At 41.6% G+C, this 16780-nt stretch overlaps 1 protein-coding gene across 1 annotated transcript; it reads left to right on the top strand.

Annotated features, from left to right (window-relative positions):
* Positions 1–12629: 12629 nt before the first annotated feature.
* LOC105053681 (UPF0481 protein At3g47200-like) lies at positions 12630–14646 on the top strand. The gene is made up of 2 exons (XM_073245340.1): positions 12630–13407; positions 14158–14646. Exons 1-2 carry the CDS (start codon positions 12847–12849, stop codon positions 14644–14646), a joined length of 1050 nt encoding a protein of 349 aa, XP_073101441.1. The 5' UTR covers positions 12630–12846.
* Positions 14647–16780: the final 2134 nt, after the last annotated feature.

Raw genomic sequence — 16780 nt, 5'->3', positions numbered from 1 at the left:
GGATCAAAAAGAGGAAGAACTCAACATATTAAACTTAATATATATAATATAACATTCAACATGTATACATTTATCAATTATACATTTGACATATATAATATACATAATACATACAATACAAATGAAACCTGATTTCATTATATATATAATACACGTACATATGTATGTATCTATAACTTATGCATGGAACCTATCAGCTAACTTGTTAGAGTGCATTAAAAATATAAAAGAAAAATAACAAAAATATGATGCAAGAGGATATCAATATAACTCGATGCCAGAGCAAAGTCATGTGGAGAAAAGCCATTACTAAAGATGCTTGGTCCTGCCACCATGTTGCCAGCTACAGCTGAGGAGCGCTCTTCTCCCCTTTACTCTTTTGTTCCTTGACCTACCTACGCTTGTATATGCAACCTTAAATCAGGCGTGGGGACCAACTTATTCATTTCCAATGGTTTGGATGGAAAAATATAATTTTTACTCTCAATTGCCCTCTGTTTTCTTGATCTTTGATCCTCACATTTTTTGCTCTCTCGCTCTCCAATTAACCTTTTTCTCAATCCAAGCACTTCTCTACCTCTAATGGTCACTCTGGATATTGGATTTTTATACCAACGCTTTCGTTACTATAAAGCCCAAATCATATGCCTGGATGGGAAGTTCCTCCTAGAGATCATGACTAGATGGCGCAGGCAGAACTTTCATTTCTGTTTTCGATTATAGTGGCACTTTATTAAAATATCTATATTAGTTTTTGTGTTGAGAATTTTCCAAACATGAGAAACAAATATCTCCATGCAAATCTACATGACCAAGATTTAAATTCACAGCTACATAAGAATTTTGTTTGCAAATCATCTCTAGCAGCATCTCGGAAAACTCTCCTCAAGGCCATTAATTAACAACAAGCAGCAGTTTTCTATAGCTCTTTCTTGATCATGTTTTTAATATTATTTTTCTATTATCTTTTAAGTAGCCTCCTTACCGGCCTAATTTCATGCTGGGTTGCTTCAGTCTGGGCCCACACCTTCTTCCCCATTTCTTGGTTTCAAGCAAGTTTCCTTTTAGCTAAAAAAAATTATATATATATATATATATATATATATATATATATCCCCTACGTTTTGTATGTACTTGCAAATGCTCTCTTTATATCAAATTGCTGTATGTGAAATCCTACATTTTGCATATTGCTGCAATGTGGTTCACCTCCTCGCAATTTGGATCAAGGCTCAGATGAGATGCCTATATGGCAATTGATGTGGAGGAAGTAATGTTTGACATTGATTCAAAGGTCTGATACGGACTCAGTTATCTAATGTGGAAGTCATCTCCATGAGAGTAAGGATTAAGCATCTGATTGTGTGCAGGGACAATCTAGGACTTATGAAGGGATTAATGAACAGAACCTTATTTTAGCAAGTGGGACGAATTTTCTGAATTATGATAATTTTAGGAGTGCACTTTTTTTAATTATTTTTCATGGAGAGGTAAAGCTTGGAGTAAGTTTAGGAAAAATTCCTTTAACAAGTTTCTCATTGATATGGATAGCTCAAGAATTATCAAATATGTTATATCATTTGTTTTTTAAATCTCAAGCATCTGTGTTTCACATTGTGTATGCTTAAAGTTGTATCTACCAAACAGTTCCATAAATCAATCTTACTGAGTCGCAAGTATATCTGTATTCGATGCTAAACTGAAACTATAGCTTATAAATTTCTTCAAGAAAATGGTTCAGATGTCCCACCCTCATTTCTTTTTTCTTTATTTCTTTATTTGGCACACAAATCCCTCGTGTCATTGAGGATATAAAAATCGATTTATAAATTTATCTGCTTCAAATTTTGACTTCTTAGGAGACAGTCTTTACTAATAACAATCAGTAACCACTGACTAAAAATGATAGCTTGGATCTAAAGACTTATCAACTATTTTATCATATCCAAAATCCGGGACATAATTTGACCATGCTATCATCGGGTGCTGCCCACGATAACATGAAACCAATAATAGTAATTCATCTCCATTATAACAAATGATCCAAAATCATTAAATCAATAAATAAGTGTTGAAATATAGCATTGGAATCCAAAGTTATAAGCCAAAAATCCTTAACCTCAAAAAATTTATAAAATCATCGTCTAGAAGTCCATATTCAATTAATAAACTGAAATCCTACTACTAAAACCTCCAATCATACTTGCTAATACAACCCTCAAAGTTTGGATCAATTCTTGCTCCTAATGACATTACTCACTTTAAAAGATAGAAAGGAGAGTGATCGACATAGCATAGTCACTAAATCTTAACTATCTTACTGGGTCAAGTATAAGTTTGTAAATGAATCAATACATCTTTCAGATAAAATAACATTAATCACAAAATAAAATATTTCATAGTATAGTATGGTACATCCATATATTCATAAATCATGAAGATTCATAAATATGATTTTAAGTATGTTGCATAAATAAATTCATAAAACATTTGTATTTAGCCATTGCATAGTTCAAAATAATACTCTTAGACTCGTCACTTTGTACCCATGATAGGGCTGTAGTCATGATTCATATATTGTATGCCAACTTTATATCCGCTAATAGGGCTATAGTTTGTTCTCCAACTTTATACCTACTAGTAGGGTCTTAATTCATAGCCATAGTCCATATATAGCTATTTGAGAGATTTTAGCCATATTTCTTGAATCATATTTTCATAAATCATACATTCTAAAACATATTTTCTTAAAATGTACTTATATAAATAGGATTCATATTCCATTAATAAATCATTAATTGTAAAATAATCATCCAATCATTTTTTCATAATAAAAATATAAATTTCATAAATATAAAGTTCATAATTCTTAAACAAATGATTCATGGAACCATTCTTCTCACGACGATATATGGTTTTTATAACATCATGTGCTCCATCCTTAGTTTTAAGAAAAACATGATATCATCAATTCAAATATCATTTTTATATTTTCACACAAATCATAAGCATGAAAAATGCACAATAATTTGAAATCTAATAAGGAGTGTCAGGCTCACTTATAGTTTTGAAAACTAGTAAAGCATGTATAAATTACTCAACTCTTTTCATCTTAACTTCAAAGTTCAATTAAGCTTGCCCATAAAATCTAATCAAAACTATCCATAATCAACAACTTCAAAACTCAAACACATAATAGAAAACCTAAGAGAATTAGGAATGTGTTAAAATTCGGCAAGACTATCCAATTTCAGGTACTATAAGGGGAGTGTCTTCATGCTGGAACTAGAGTGACTGAATGATATGTCTGATCAAGTGTTGGTGCCTGATGGTCTGGGTCTATCCGAACAGAGTGAACTCACCTCGTAAAGATCCGCTAGGTTTTAGGCAGCACAAAATTGGATGATGGTGATCAGATTCTAGAGATATTTGGTAGAGGCCGAGGTGACGTCTGACATCTTGCTCGGTGCCCAAGGGCTAGGACCACCTTACTAGAGCAGATCAAGGTCACTAAGGAGGGAACTTTTGCTGGGGTCTAGCAAAACCTAGAGAGATAGTAGAAAGAAACAACATAGGGAGGCAAACAAGAGAGTGAAAGAAGTGAGAGAAAGAGAGAGAAAGAAGGATATTCTCTCTAATAGAGGAAGAAGACAACAAGGGCGGCTGGTGGTGGCGTAGGTTGTCACGGCTAGCAACGGGTAGTGGCAGCCGATGATAGATGGCTAGCAAGAAGCTAGAAAATAAAGAAAAATCAAAGTAATAAGGGTTCGGTCGGAGTAGAGCTTTGACCCACTCACCGATGGCAGAAAATTTGGCATCCTATCTCGAGGTACCAACCCAAGGCTCTAACAGCATGCGGCAGTGACCATGATGTCTAGAAGAATAAAAAAATAAGAGATAGAATAGGGAACAAAGATGATTTTCTTGATTTATTCCAGCAAAATCTTTGGCTAGCAATGAGGCTTGTGCAAGAATAGAAAGAGGAAAGAGTTAGGGCCTTACATTGAGGTCTAGCAAGGGCTTGGCTACAATCTCTAGTAGGCATAATATACCTAGGCCGTTGGCAATCTAAAGGAGAAAAGTGATGAAAGGATGGCTGATCGATGATTATCTCAATGGGGGTTTTGAGGGAGAGGGCAAGCCCTTAAATAGACAGGTGGCTAAAGCTTCCTAGCTGCTGAGGGTGGTAGAAATTTGATTCCCATCCAAAGTCGGAGATAAAGGAGCATACTCTTTTTGGGAGTATATTCCAACATCCTAGCATGTGCAAAGCATGTGCCTGGCCCATAATTGGGTTGGGTGGCTGGTTCAAGCCATATTAGGTTGGTCCAAGTTGATCAAGCCTTGCAACCTCTGGTTGCTAGAGACCTTACTAATTTCTCCTTTCTGGAATAATTTAGATCTAGCAAGACCTAAAGTTGGAGTAAGTTGACGTCCGAAGTAGAAGTTTCAAACAATGTTTAGATGGAAAGACCTAGATGATAGCTGTGACATGGATTTTGGTTTGCTCCTAAATAGATGATATGGCCTTTTTTTTGGTAAACTGGATGATATGGCCTTTGATAAAAGAATTGCTAAGAATAATTAATAGAGTATCCTCAATGAAAAAGGTAGTGTTATGGGAGAAACCCACCGATCAAACCCAATTCTCCAGTCCAGCACGCCAAAAATGACATGGCAAGGTTTCACCGATTATGGACTTGGGACCACTAGAATGGTCGGCGATGCAGCTGAAGCCTATGCTTGATGCCTATAACTAACAATCTCGATATAGGAGAGTGAGAGAGAACCATCCTCCCAGAGGACTAAAACATAGTCCTGTCTGAAGAGCTAGGCCTAACAAACTTCAGATTTCGGCTAGCAGCCTATGAGCTCAACCTCAAGACAAAAAGAGGTAGGAAGGGAACCCTAAGGTAAGAAAAAAAGACAACCACAGACAGCGCGAGGAGAGATCTTTCTCAACTCTCCCTGCTCCAGCTTTTCTTTCTCTCTACTATTCCTCAAGCTCTAGCTAACTTAAGCATTGGAGGGTTCCCTACCAAAACACCCCTGGCATGCGCAAACTTTCCTTTGTAGGTATCCTCTGACACTATGGATCTTGGATAGTGCCTTGCTCTAGCCATGTCTACAATATGTCAGAACTTTATGGCAATAGATTGATGCTAGAGAAAGGGTCCAGACCCTTTTTCGAGTGGAAGGCATGATGCAGACAAAGACACAGAACTCTACTATCTCCCGTCAGAAGTCTCTCCATCGCAGCTAAAGCAATGTTGCTCATGAGTCTATCACAATGCAACCCCCAGCCATGATACACCCACCACTGCTCGATATCTTGGCTCAACAGATCCAGGCATTAACCGATGCAGGGCAGCAACTGCAACATGTGGTGGATCGACAATGACAGCACACAAAGCCAAACTCTTAGGCGGCATCCTCCCATCTCAATTGGCGATCTCACTCCTGAAGTCTAAGATCTGCTCCTCAATGATGCTCTCGCCACTCTCGTGCAATGGCAATTCATTCCTCCTCCCATTAGAGCCTTGGGGAGGAGGAGTGCCCAAGAAGTTCTTCCTCTACTAAGGATCTGGTCTTCACTTGCTTCCTTAGGCTTGAAAGATTTCAGCGAGAAGAGGAACTCAAAAGGGGGGGTTGAAGAATCGAGCATCGCCTCTGTGAAGTTCAAAGTGGGTCTCGTCAGAGCTGTGGCAGCCCCAATTTCAACTCTCTACTACCATTCTCCCAAACCATTCTGGAGGAAGCGATCTCAAGTTAGTTTAAAGCACCCCAACTAGAACCATGTGACGATTCCACAGAATCCCTTGATCATCTGCAGGGTTATAGAACCCTCATGATGTTGCAAGGTGCCTCTGGTGCCCTTCTCTGCCTTGTCTTTCTGGCTACTCTCAAAAAATTGATATGAGCATGGTATTATGAACTCTAATCAAAATTTCTTCATTTGTTCGAGCAGCTCGGCAGGCTATTCGTTATGCATTTCGATAGCTACCGACCCCAACTAAGAAACTCTGACAGCCTCTTCTCTCTCCAATAGAGAGAAGGTGAGACACTGCATGACTACATCATGTATTTCAATGCAGTCATGCTCGAGGTGCGAAACCTCAACTAGTCAGTGGCGATGTCAACAATTAAACGAGGGCTACGTAATGAGTGCTTTATCTTCTCCCTTGACAAGAAGTTTTCGAGGGACTATGCTGACTTGCTGGCTCGAGCCAGAAAGTATGCCCAAGTAGAAGAAGTCTAAAAACTCCACAGGCAGATAGAAAGAAAGAAGACTTCCAATAAGAGGAATCAAGAAGATCTCTGAGTAGCTCGAACCAAGAAGAAATCTTTTCGATTGTGAAAGAGCTACTGCTCATGGAATCCACCCCGATGGTTCAACAACTACACTCTTCTGTCCATTCTCCGATCCTAAATTTTAATGGAGGTCGAGGGCCAAGGATATCTATGACAATCTGGCCTGATGAAGTCTCCTTGGATAAGAGGAACAAGAAAAAGTATTGTCTCTTCTACCATGACCACGGACATGACACCAAGGCGTACCGCTAGCTCAAGGACAAGATTGAGGTCCTAATCCATAGGGGCTATCTCGATAGATATGTCTAGAAGTGGCAAAATCGAGCTCTCGATGATGAGAATAATGACTACTGACCAATGGTCGGTGTCATCAACATTGTCTGCAACCCTATCGATGGCGTGGGGCAAGAGACTGAGCTAAGGAGGGAGAGAAAATGATGTCCAGGGGGCATTCCCCTTCGAGGGAAGTCAATGGCACCTTCGTCACACTGTTGACAAGAGTTAGCCATAATATAAATACAATTTCACTTTATAATGAAAATGTAACTAATGTTTTGATTTGTAATATTTTTTGAAGGATAAAATTGCTAGCTGACTCAAAGGAAGCAAAGAGTGAATCGAGACCATGTTGAACGAGGCTCGACATCTAGCAATGATGTCTCAAAGGCAATGACGAGAGGTTATAGGGCTCACAATGAGCCAATCAGGACACACTCGAAAATCCAACATGATCCACTGTAGCCATAAGTAGCCTACTATGGCCACACGACTCACTATAGCCAATCATAGCATGCCCTCAAGAACCCAAAATGACCCACTATAGCCATAGATGGCCCACTATGGCCACCTAATTGACCCTACAAACCTAACATGGCCCTTTGTAGCCACAGATGGCCCACTATGGCCGCACAGCTCAATATTGTAGCCAATCGAGGTATGCCCTCGAAAATCTAACATGATCCGCTATAGTGACGGGTCACCCACTATGGCCGCATGACTCACTATAGCCAATCAAGGCAGCCCTAGAGAACCCAACATGGCCACAGGTGGTCCACTATGGCCGCACAACTTATTGTAGCCAACCAAGGCATGCACCTAGGAACCCAATGTGGCCCACTATAGCCACCGATGGCCCACTATGGCTGTATGGCTCATTGTAGCCTACCGGGTAAGCCCCTAGAAACCTAACATAGCCCACCGTAGCCACAAATGGCCCACTATAGCAAATCGAGATATGCTCGAAAAATCCAATGAGGCCCACTTTAGCCACATGGCTCATTATAGCCAGTCGAGATACGTCTTGAAAAATTCAACGTGGCCCACTATAGCCACAGGTGACCCACTATAGCCTCATGACCTACTATTGCCAACAGAGATACACCTCAAAAAATTCAATGTGGCCCACTATAGCCAAGGGTGGCCCATTGTAGCCATATGGCGCACTATAGCCAATCAAGACATATCTCGAAAAATCCAATGTGGCCCATTATAATCATGAGTGACCCATTGTAGCCACCTAGCCCACTGTAACCAACTGAGATATGTCTTGAGGAATCTGAGGTGGCCCACTGTAGCCACCGCAACTCACTATAGCCATTGCAGCCCACTATAGCCACTCAACCCAGTGTGGTCGACTCTCGTGGGCCATTCTAACCATATTGCCCATCAAAGCTATCTGGCCTATTGAAGCCAATGGAAGACAACTCCTTCGAGACCCCATGCCACCAGTAGGAGCTGATGATGACAATCAAAAGGAGGGTCGACTCATTTGAGGACCCTGCTTGAAGGAAAAGAAAGGGTGTCAAATGACACATCCAAAAAAACTTTAACAAAAGGAGTAATTCATTCAAGAACTTCGAGTACGCTCTGAAAAAGTTCATTACAAGTTAGTCAAGTGAGGCTCACCACAATCAAGAAAGAAGATATATAAAGTACAAGTCCGGCCAACATCCATGGAGCACAAGTCGAGCCCAGTCGATGCAAACTCGATCCGATCGAGAACGCAGAACTCCCCAATTGACGACATCCACTGGTACCCTCTAAGGAACATCGATGACGGCATGGGCTCTTCTCATTGGAAACCAATTCCCTTTCACGATGGACCTTCGAGGAAGGCCAGAAAGCTACACTAGGTAAGAGAGGAGACAGATCCTCCAGAAAGGTCTAAGAGCTGACTATAGAGGATGAGGGGCTAGGAGCCTAGATAGCTGCCTCCACAACCCCTCAACCAAAGCAATGACACTTTCCAATACGTCTCATGCCAAAGCAGGACACCCACTGAAGGACCCCCTCGAGGCATCCAGCAACTAATCGAAGGGAAAAAGAGACCTCCCCAGCTGGAAAAGACCACCGATAGCCCTTTGACACTAGATAAAATGGTACAATCATGCCATTGTGGAAAATAGCCAAGATGATATCAACCCCAGGTAGCAAAACCCCTATTATCGAAGAGGCAAACCTAGGCACACCATTGGTTCCATGACAAGTGTCACCACTTGAAGGGTCATAGAGACTGTACCTCCTAGAAAATAGGCATCAGCATTAAATGCAAGTCCTGCTAGATCTCCAGACTGTACAGCTCCCTGCCATGCAACCCCATGGTGAATCATCTTCACTAATTTGTGAAAGCAATGTGGCACCAATCACCTTCTAGTGCTTGGATCATAGATAGACCCATAATTTACAAATGCTCATGCACCACATGCAGACAAAGCATAAGCTTCAAACAATATTCAAGGAGACTTCAGCTCAAGCACAGAAATAATTCGGCTGGCCCATCCGAGCTATCTGAGCCCTTGATCGAGGAAAAGAGCTAATCAACACCAACACCACAAAGAAGCAAAAAGCTTCAGACAAGAGGTAAATATAATGAAAATATATTTTTCATTAGTTGATAGTTTATTTATAGAATCTCATCAAGGCGAGGGAACCAAAAGCAAATACAGAGGACAAAGACCTAGTCTTCATTTGAAGAAAATACCCCGATCTCCTCATCATTGTTGTTGGGATGGAGACATCTTAGATCTAGCTTCGGGACCATCTTCTTTACATGCATCTTACAGTCCTCGAAGTTCTGGATGAGTACAGCCAATGATACCTCGACGAGCTTCTCTTTGAAGTCTATTAAGGCCTTGTACTCCTCAATGCATCAGAGCCTAGTCTCGATGAGAACTTCCATGGCAATTCCAGTGGGCTCCATCCTGCGTACGGGTGGAGAGTGGTCCGCCCCAAGCCTCGCCGACCCTCCAAATCGAGGCGAGCCCAATCTAGCAAAGGAAGAGCCTAAAATGACTATGAAGTAGCAATCCATGGCCTCGTGGCCATGACTGACCCCGTCCCTGCCAAAGACTACCATCAATCGAAAATAGAAAACCCCAGTTGGATACTCCTCACCCTCTTGGACAAGGTGTCTCCGCTGGAGGAACCCATCTTCTTCACCGCCAATTTGATGGTTAACAATGATGAATTCATGGCTACCAGATAGAGAAAAGAGAATCTACTATGGTAGAAGAGATACTAACAATCCAATGGCAAGAAATCTCACTAGACAAGTGGTCCATTTATAGAGACCAATGATGGTGTGGATCTGATCATGCCAGATCTCACCACTTCGCCAGCTCTAAAGCGACAAACTTCATGGCTATTCATTGCACCTTTGTCTAGTTGAGCCGCTCAAAGTAACTCGACTCGTCTCGAAACTCATCGCAACTTGCCACGTGGCAGGTCCAAGCAAGCTCAAGGGTGACTTCTGGATTTTCTCCTCGAAAGTATCGTCCTACAACCCCTCGAGCTCCCTTCCTAATAAAAGCAGCACGAGCACGAAACAACACATTAGTAATCCTAAAGAGATTTTTCCACCAAAAGCAACAATGCGCATGCATCCAAAAAATGACTTAGTCAGCAATCTAGCTATTAAAGCAATTACTTCCTTCGCTCGAAGCCCAAAAATCACTTCGATCTCGAGAGTGGGGATAAATATTATAAGAGAGATCCACCGACCAAACCCAATCCTCCAGTCGAGCGTGCCCAAAATGATGTGGCAGGATTTCATCGATTATGGACTTGAGACCACTAGAAAGGCCAGCCACACAGCTAAAGCCTACATCTGATGTCCATAACTTAGAACCTCGATATGAGAAAGTGGGAGAGAACCATCCCTCCAAAGGGTTAGAACATGGCCTAACAGCTTTGTAACGCCCCAACCAAACTTGTTGGAGCCAAAACGATGTAGCCCAAAATGCTATAGCCCTAGTTATGGTTGTAGCCCACTTACATTATTTTATATCTCAATATCTTTTCTATCCCACCGACGTGCGATTATCGCAATCTCCCTTACTTAAATCCCTAACCTCCTCGTCAGGGCCCACTTGGTTGTAGAATACCCTCCCAGTACACATTCATATGAGACTCTAGAGGCAAGCTTATTCCTCACCAGGATGCACAATCTATTCCAGCATGGCCCTACATGATAGTATCCATAGGAGTGGCTCTGATACCATTTGTAATGCCCCAACCTAATTTGTTGAACCCGAAACCATGCGGCCCAAAATGCTATAGCCCAAATTATGGTTGTAGCCCACTTAAATTATTTTATACCCCATTAACTTTTCTATCCCATCGATGTGGGACTATCACAGGCTCATAGAGCTAGATCTAATAAACTCCAGATTCGGCTAGTAGCCTATGGACTCAACTTAAGATAAAAAAAGGTAGAAAGAGGACCCCTAAGATAAAGGACAAAAAAAGCAACCATAGATAGCGCGAGGAGAGGTCTCTCTCAGCTCTCCTTGCTCCAGCTTTTCTTTCTTTCCACTATTCCCAACGCTCAGGCTTACTTATCCATTGGAGCATCTCCCGCCGGAACACCCCGATGCATGCAAACTTCCTTTGTAGGTACCCTTGACACCGCAGATCCAGACCGCGCCCTACTCCAGCCATGTCCACATCCCACCGGAGCTTTGGCAATAGGCAGGTTTAGTGGTTATGGCTTTGGTACTTGGCTGATGCCGATAGAAGTATTGCATTTAATATCTTTGCCCCTAAAAAGATTCCCTGCCCCAAAGTATTTGTTTCCTTTCTCTTCAATATGTATGGCATTTTGGTAGAAGATTCCATCCTCTTGTAGAAATCAGCATGGTGACAGAATGTTAAAGGATTTTTCTTTTTTTTTTGGCAATATAAGTGGTTTCACGAAGGATAATGACGAAGTTTTTCTGTACAGCCCGTGAAAGTGGAGGAGAAGACCTAGATGAAAGTTGTAAGAGAATTGAATAATTATTTCTTAATAGATGAAGTGACCACTAATGAAGGAATTTTTCAGAATAATTAATGGTGCCAAGCCTAATGGAGAAAATAGTTTTTTTCCCCTTTTCTTTTCTTTCTCACTGGAAAGGGGGGAGATATCCCACCCAAGAGTAGGATAATTGATTATGGTTTTTGTACTTATGCCTGCAAAATTATTAAAACAAAAATTTGCGGCCCCTAAATGAATTCCTGCCCCCATTCTGTATTTCTACAGCATCGAGATGGTAGATTCAATTGTCTAGTAGTATCTAGCATCGGGACAGAATGTTGAAGAACAATGTTGTTTTTCCTTTAGACACCTCATTTTTATAATTTTTACATATCAAGTATTTGAACTTCCAGCATAGCAAATTTCATATGGCTGAGTAAAGATATTTGATGCACAAATGAGCAAATTTATTTGTAAATGTGTGCACTAAAATTTTTTGCATCAGATTGGTGCGTTTGCTGCTCCTGACAAAATCCACTGGGCACCTGGACTCCCGAAAACAAGGAGCGGAAGATCATGAGAAGGATTCTAAGGAAAATTGCTTCCAGGCAGCTGGATGAGCTTGGAGATACAAGTGCCCTTGCTGATCCAAGTGTGGTGGACCAGCTGATTTCACTCAGCGATTGCTAGCTGATTGATGTGTGGCTGGACTTCAATTGGGGAAACAGAAAATGTTAAATAATGCTTGCATATATACTTTACCTGCTTCGTACCATACCATTGCTCAGCATTTCACCTGTATAATTCGCACGTCACAGCATTGCCTCACCTTTGGTCAAGCACAAGGCTATAGGTTTGGCATTGATCTGCTACGTTAATTTTGGTCTATGACAGAATTTGGTGTATCACAGACTTATCTAGAATTGTCGGGTACTTTGTCTCAAACGTCAAAAAAAAAAAAAAAAAAAAACAAAAGAAAAATAATGAGAAAGTGTTTCAAGATTAAAGAAGTTGCATATTAGAAGGGATAAACGTAAAGAAGGTGCACATTTGAAGGGGTCAAAGAACAAAAGAAAATGGGGGCTGTAGCCCATATGAAGACGTTTAGCAAAGCCTGGCCAATTCCGTCATGCCATGTGGCTGAAAAGCAAAAGAAACCGAATGAAGCCCTGGATGGCTCATCTTCTTTCTATCTTTCTACCGTTTCAATGGCATATAAAAAGGGAAGAAATCAAACTGCTGCAATAGGTGTACATGAAGGTCTAAACTGGTCATTGTAGATCTAGTTTCCATTTCCAGACATGGCCATAGGAGAGAGGAGCTGGGTCGTTGACTTGCATAGCCAGGTCGAGAACGTGAACACTTTGGAAGAGCTGGAGCTCTGGAGGAAGCAATGCATCTACGGGGTGCCTGCATACATCAAGGATCTCAACAGCAAGGCCTACAAGCCTCAGCTGGTGTCGTTTGGGCCTTCCACCACGGCGAAGCCCATGGAAGAGCACAAGCACGGAGCCCTCCTCCACGTCCTCAAGAGGTCGGTGAAGCCCTTAGATGACTTGTTGACTGAAATGGAGAAGATGGGGGAGCAACTGCAGGATGCCTATCAGAACCTCGACGAGTACTGGAGGATAGAGAGACGGAAATTCTTGCAGCTTATGATTGCTGATGGATGTTTCATGCTTGAAATCATGCGCGCGTCCACTGGGAACTCCAGTGACTATCCCTTCAACGATCCCATCTTTGGCAGTCATGGGGTGCTCCCCACTGTGCCTTACATAAGGAGGGACATGCTCATGATCGAGAACCAGTTACCTTTGCTGGTTCTGGAGAAGCTGGTTGCTGCTGAAACCGGCAGCCTGGGGTAATAACCTCCGAACCGCCTCTCTCACACACACTCTCTCTCTCTATCTGTCACACACACACACATAATTCTGTACATCTTTGTACTTGTTAGCATGCTCGCTTGATATCTAGTAGGTTTCGTTCTCCTCATGCGTAAAATAGGCTTTTGCTTGGGGCAAAGCCTAGGACAGGATTCCGTTTTCTCAAGCTACCGCGCTAAGAGGCCCGATATCCTAAATCACTGTTTCAGAGGAAAGGCAAGCCATGAAAATGTGATACTTGTTCTTCCATAACCATAAAGATTCACAGCCGCCGCGTGGCAAAAACAATTTCAGCTAAACAACAGTAGTGACCAAAATTACAAAAGGCACCGCTTCGAATGTCATTCTATACGTGAGGATTCCATTTCGCTAGCAAGAACACTACCATTAGATTCATTTTTTGGGCTATAGTGATTGTTGTCTCCATGTTAATTTTTTCTTCCCAGTCATTGGCTAGGTTTTTCAGCTTCCTTCGATTCCAATTATCGTGCCATTCTTGTGTCTTTATCATCAGACAATTCAGATATAGTTCTGACCAGCAAATAAGGATTTATATGGGGGTCCATACAATTAAGATGAAACTTCACAGTCATGATTCGAAGGTGGTACTTTTACAAATCTTTATTTGCTCAGGATAAACTCAGATAACTCCATTGCTAATCGTTTGCGGTATGTGTGTTGCCCGTCCTCCATTTTGGCGGTGCTGCTGCTGCTACATTCTGCAAATAGAACGCCGATCAGATCAACAAGCTGGTTCTCAAGTTCTGCGCTCCAGTCGCCCGGCCCCCACTGGCGGGCCTAGGCTTGGGCCTCCACCCCCTCGACCTCTTCCGTAGGAGCTTGCTCCAATGCCCTATGCGCCGGCCCGTCCCCACGTCGGAGTCAGGGTCCAGCGAGATCATCCGGTCGGCGCTGGAGCTGTGTGAGTTTGGAATCCAGTTCAGAAGGAGCAGGACGAGCAGTCTCGGTGACATCAGGTTCGGCAACGGCGTCCTCAGCCTCCCCGCCATCATCGGCGACGATACCAGTGAGTTAATGTTCCTCAACTTAATGGCCTTTGAACGCCTCCATCCCGGCGCCGGCAACGAGGTCACCTCGTACGTCTTCTTCATGGACAACATCATCGGCTCTGCCAAGGATGTCAGCTTTCTGCACTCCAAGGGGATCATCCAGAACGCCCTCGGGAGCGACAAGGCCGTGGCCAATCTGTTCCACTGAGTCGGATAATATACTATTCATCTCCAAATCCAAACTTAATATCCTATACCCAAATCTTATCCGATACCCAATCGGATAAGAAAAGAGATACCCATCCTCATACCCAATGGGTTCGAAGATACCCGTGGGTAACCCATTTCCCCATACCCAATTCATACCCACCCCATACCCAACTCATACCCATCCATTCTATACCAAAAAAAAAAGTAAAATAATTTTATACATATTATCAATCAAAAATAGAATTATCAAATATATATATATACATACATACGCACATACACACTTCTAACACACACACATACATACATGCATACATATATGCATGCATACATATACATACATACATATATATAATTATATATATATATAGAGAGAGAGAGAGAAAGAGAGAGAGATCATATATGTGTGTGTATATATATATATATATATATATATCCGAATATATATATACATATATATATATATATATATATATATCCGAATATATATATATATATATATATGTATATATATATTCGGATATATATATATATATATATATATATATATATATGTATATATTCGGATATATATATGTATATGTATATATATATATATGTATATATATTCAGATATGGGTTCGGATATTACCCATATCCATATGTTCGGATCGGGTTCGAGTAGAAAATAGCACTACCCATATCCTACCCATATCCGTACTATAGTTTTCGGATTTACCCAAACCCAGTCAAATCCTATTTTTGGGTTTGACCGGATTCGGTAGGATGTATACCCATCGATCGGATTAATTTTGCCATCCCTATATCCAAGGATGTGGTGTTCCTAGAGAGCGACCTGGATCACGTGCACCGCAAGGTGAATGACCATTGCCGAAAGTGGTGGAACAAGTGGCGGGCCTACCTCAACCACCACTACTTCAGAGCCCATGGGCCGGCCTAACCTAGCGGCCGCCATGCTTGCCCCCTGCTCACGGTGGCACGGACATTTTGCAGCGTCTCATCTTACTACAGACAGGCGGAGGGTGGTGGCTCCCCTCCTTCGCCTCCTAAGCTGGCGCCACCTCCATTTCGTTCTCCCCGTTGAGTGATTGCTTCTTTGTTGTTCTTCTGTTAGTAGGTTTGGTGTGTAGTCTTCGTTGATGGGCTTAACTTTTGTGGCCAATATGAGGATTTTATTTTTCTACACTTGGTCGTGTTTGCAATCGTCTATTAGGAAACCTGTTGATCTCTTTATTTGTTCATTGATTGTGACTGTATTTATTTATTTCTTGTTGATCAATTCATCCTAGTGATGGTACAGCACTACAAAATCTTTGATTCCGGTTAAATACATCTATACATATTGAACATTTGATTCGGTTAATACACCTCGAAACTGATCATAGCCAAGTTGGCAGAATTGACCAACCAGAGTCTATCAAAAGCCTTTATCTTGATCGATCGGCTCTCACTATGTGGCTAATCTAGGGGCATGGGGAGATGCCTGAATCTCCCCCCACCTAGCTATAACCGGCCTATGATAGCAAACAATTTCTGTAACCATGAGATACATGGGATCACTTATGATGCAATGTCTTTCGGGCATACAAATGGCTGTCTCACTATGTGGGTATTGGCCTTCGACTATATAAATTGCTCCAAGAGGGCTCTTTAGATAAGTTTTAAGTTACTTGCCCTAGGTAATAAGGAAATCTAGGTTCTGAGTTCTAAAGCTATGTTCCAAGCCTAAGATCTCGTTCCTAAACTTCATGTATTCTTGGTTTCTAATCTCTCTATCACCTATATAGAGCCTCCTCTATATTCTTAGGGATTATCTAACTTAGACGTCGGAGGGTTCTCCGATGGGTATTTTCTGACAAGAGGCTTCCCTATCTGTAGTGGACCAAGCTGATGTTGGATTGAAGATTTGGCCTTGATTTCCTCCCCTCAACTTTTAATTGGGTGGAAGAGAGAAGATGCAACAGATTTGTAGCCTTATTTTGGATAATCACAATTATTGTGATTATCCTAGCATGTAGGCCTAATGCATCAATTTCTCAAAATTAGTTAATATGAGAATGTATCAACTTCTTATCTTTCAATTACATTCTAAAATGAAATATAGGCCTAAGCCTATTAAGATTGGCAATGGA

Source organism: Elaeis guineensis, chromosome 11 (assembly GCF_000442705.2).
Source record: "Elaeis guineensis isolate ETL-2024a chromosome 11, EG11, whole genome shotgun sequence".
NCBI classification, from domain to species: Eukaryota; Viridiplantae; Streptophyta; class Magnoliopsida; order Arecales; family Arecaceae; genus Elaeis; species Elaeis guineensis.
The sequence above is the reverse complement of the archived record's forward strand: the minus strand, read 5'-3'. Positions and strand labels throughout refer to the sequence as shown.

Coding starts and splice junctions, on each gene's coding strand:
- LOC105053681 (XM_073245340.1), top strand. CDS start 12,847: ATGGCCATAGGAGAGAGGAGCTGGGTCGTTGACTTGCATAGCCAGGTC. Junction 13,408..14,157: donor CTGAAACCGGCAGCCTGGGG/TAATAACCTCCG, acceptor TTCTGCAAATAG/AACGCCGATCAGATCAACAA.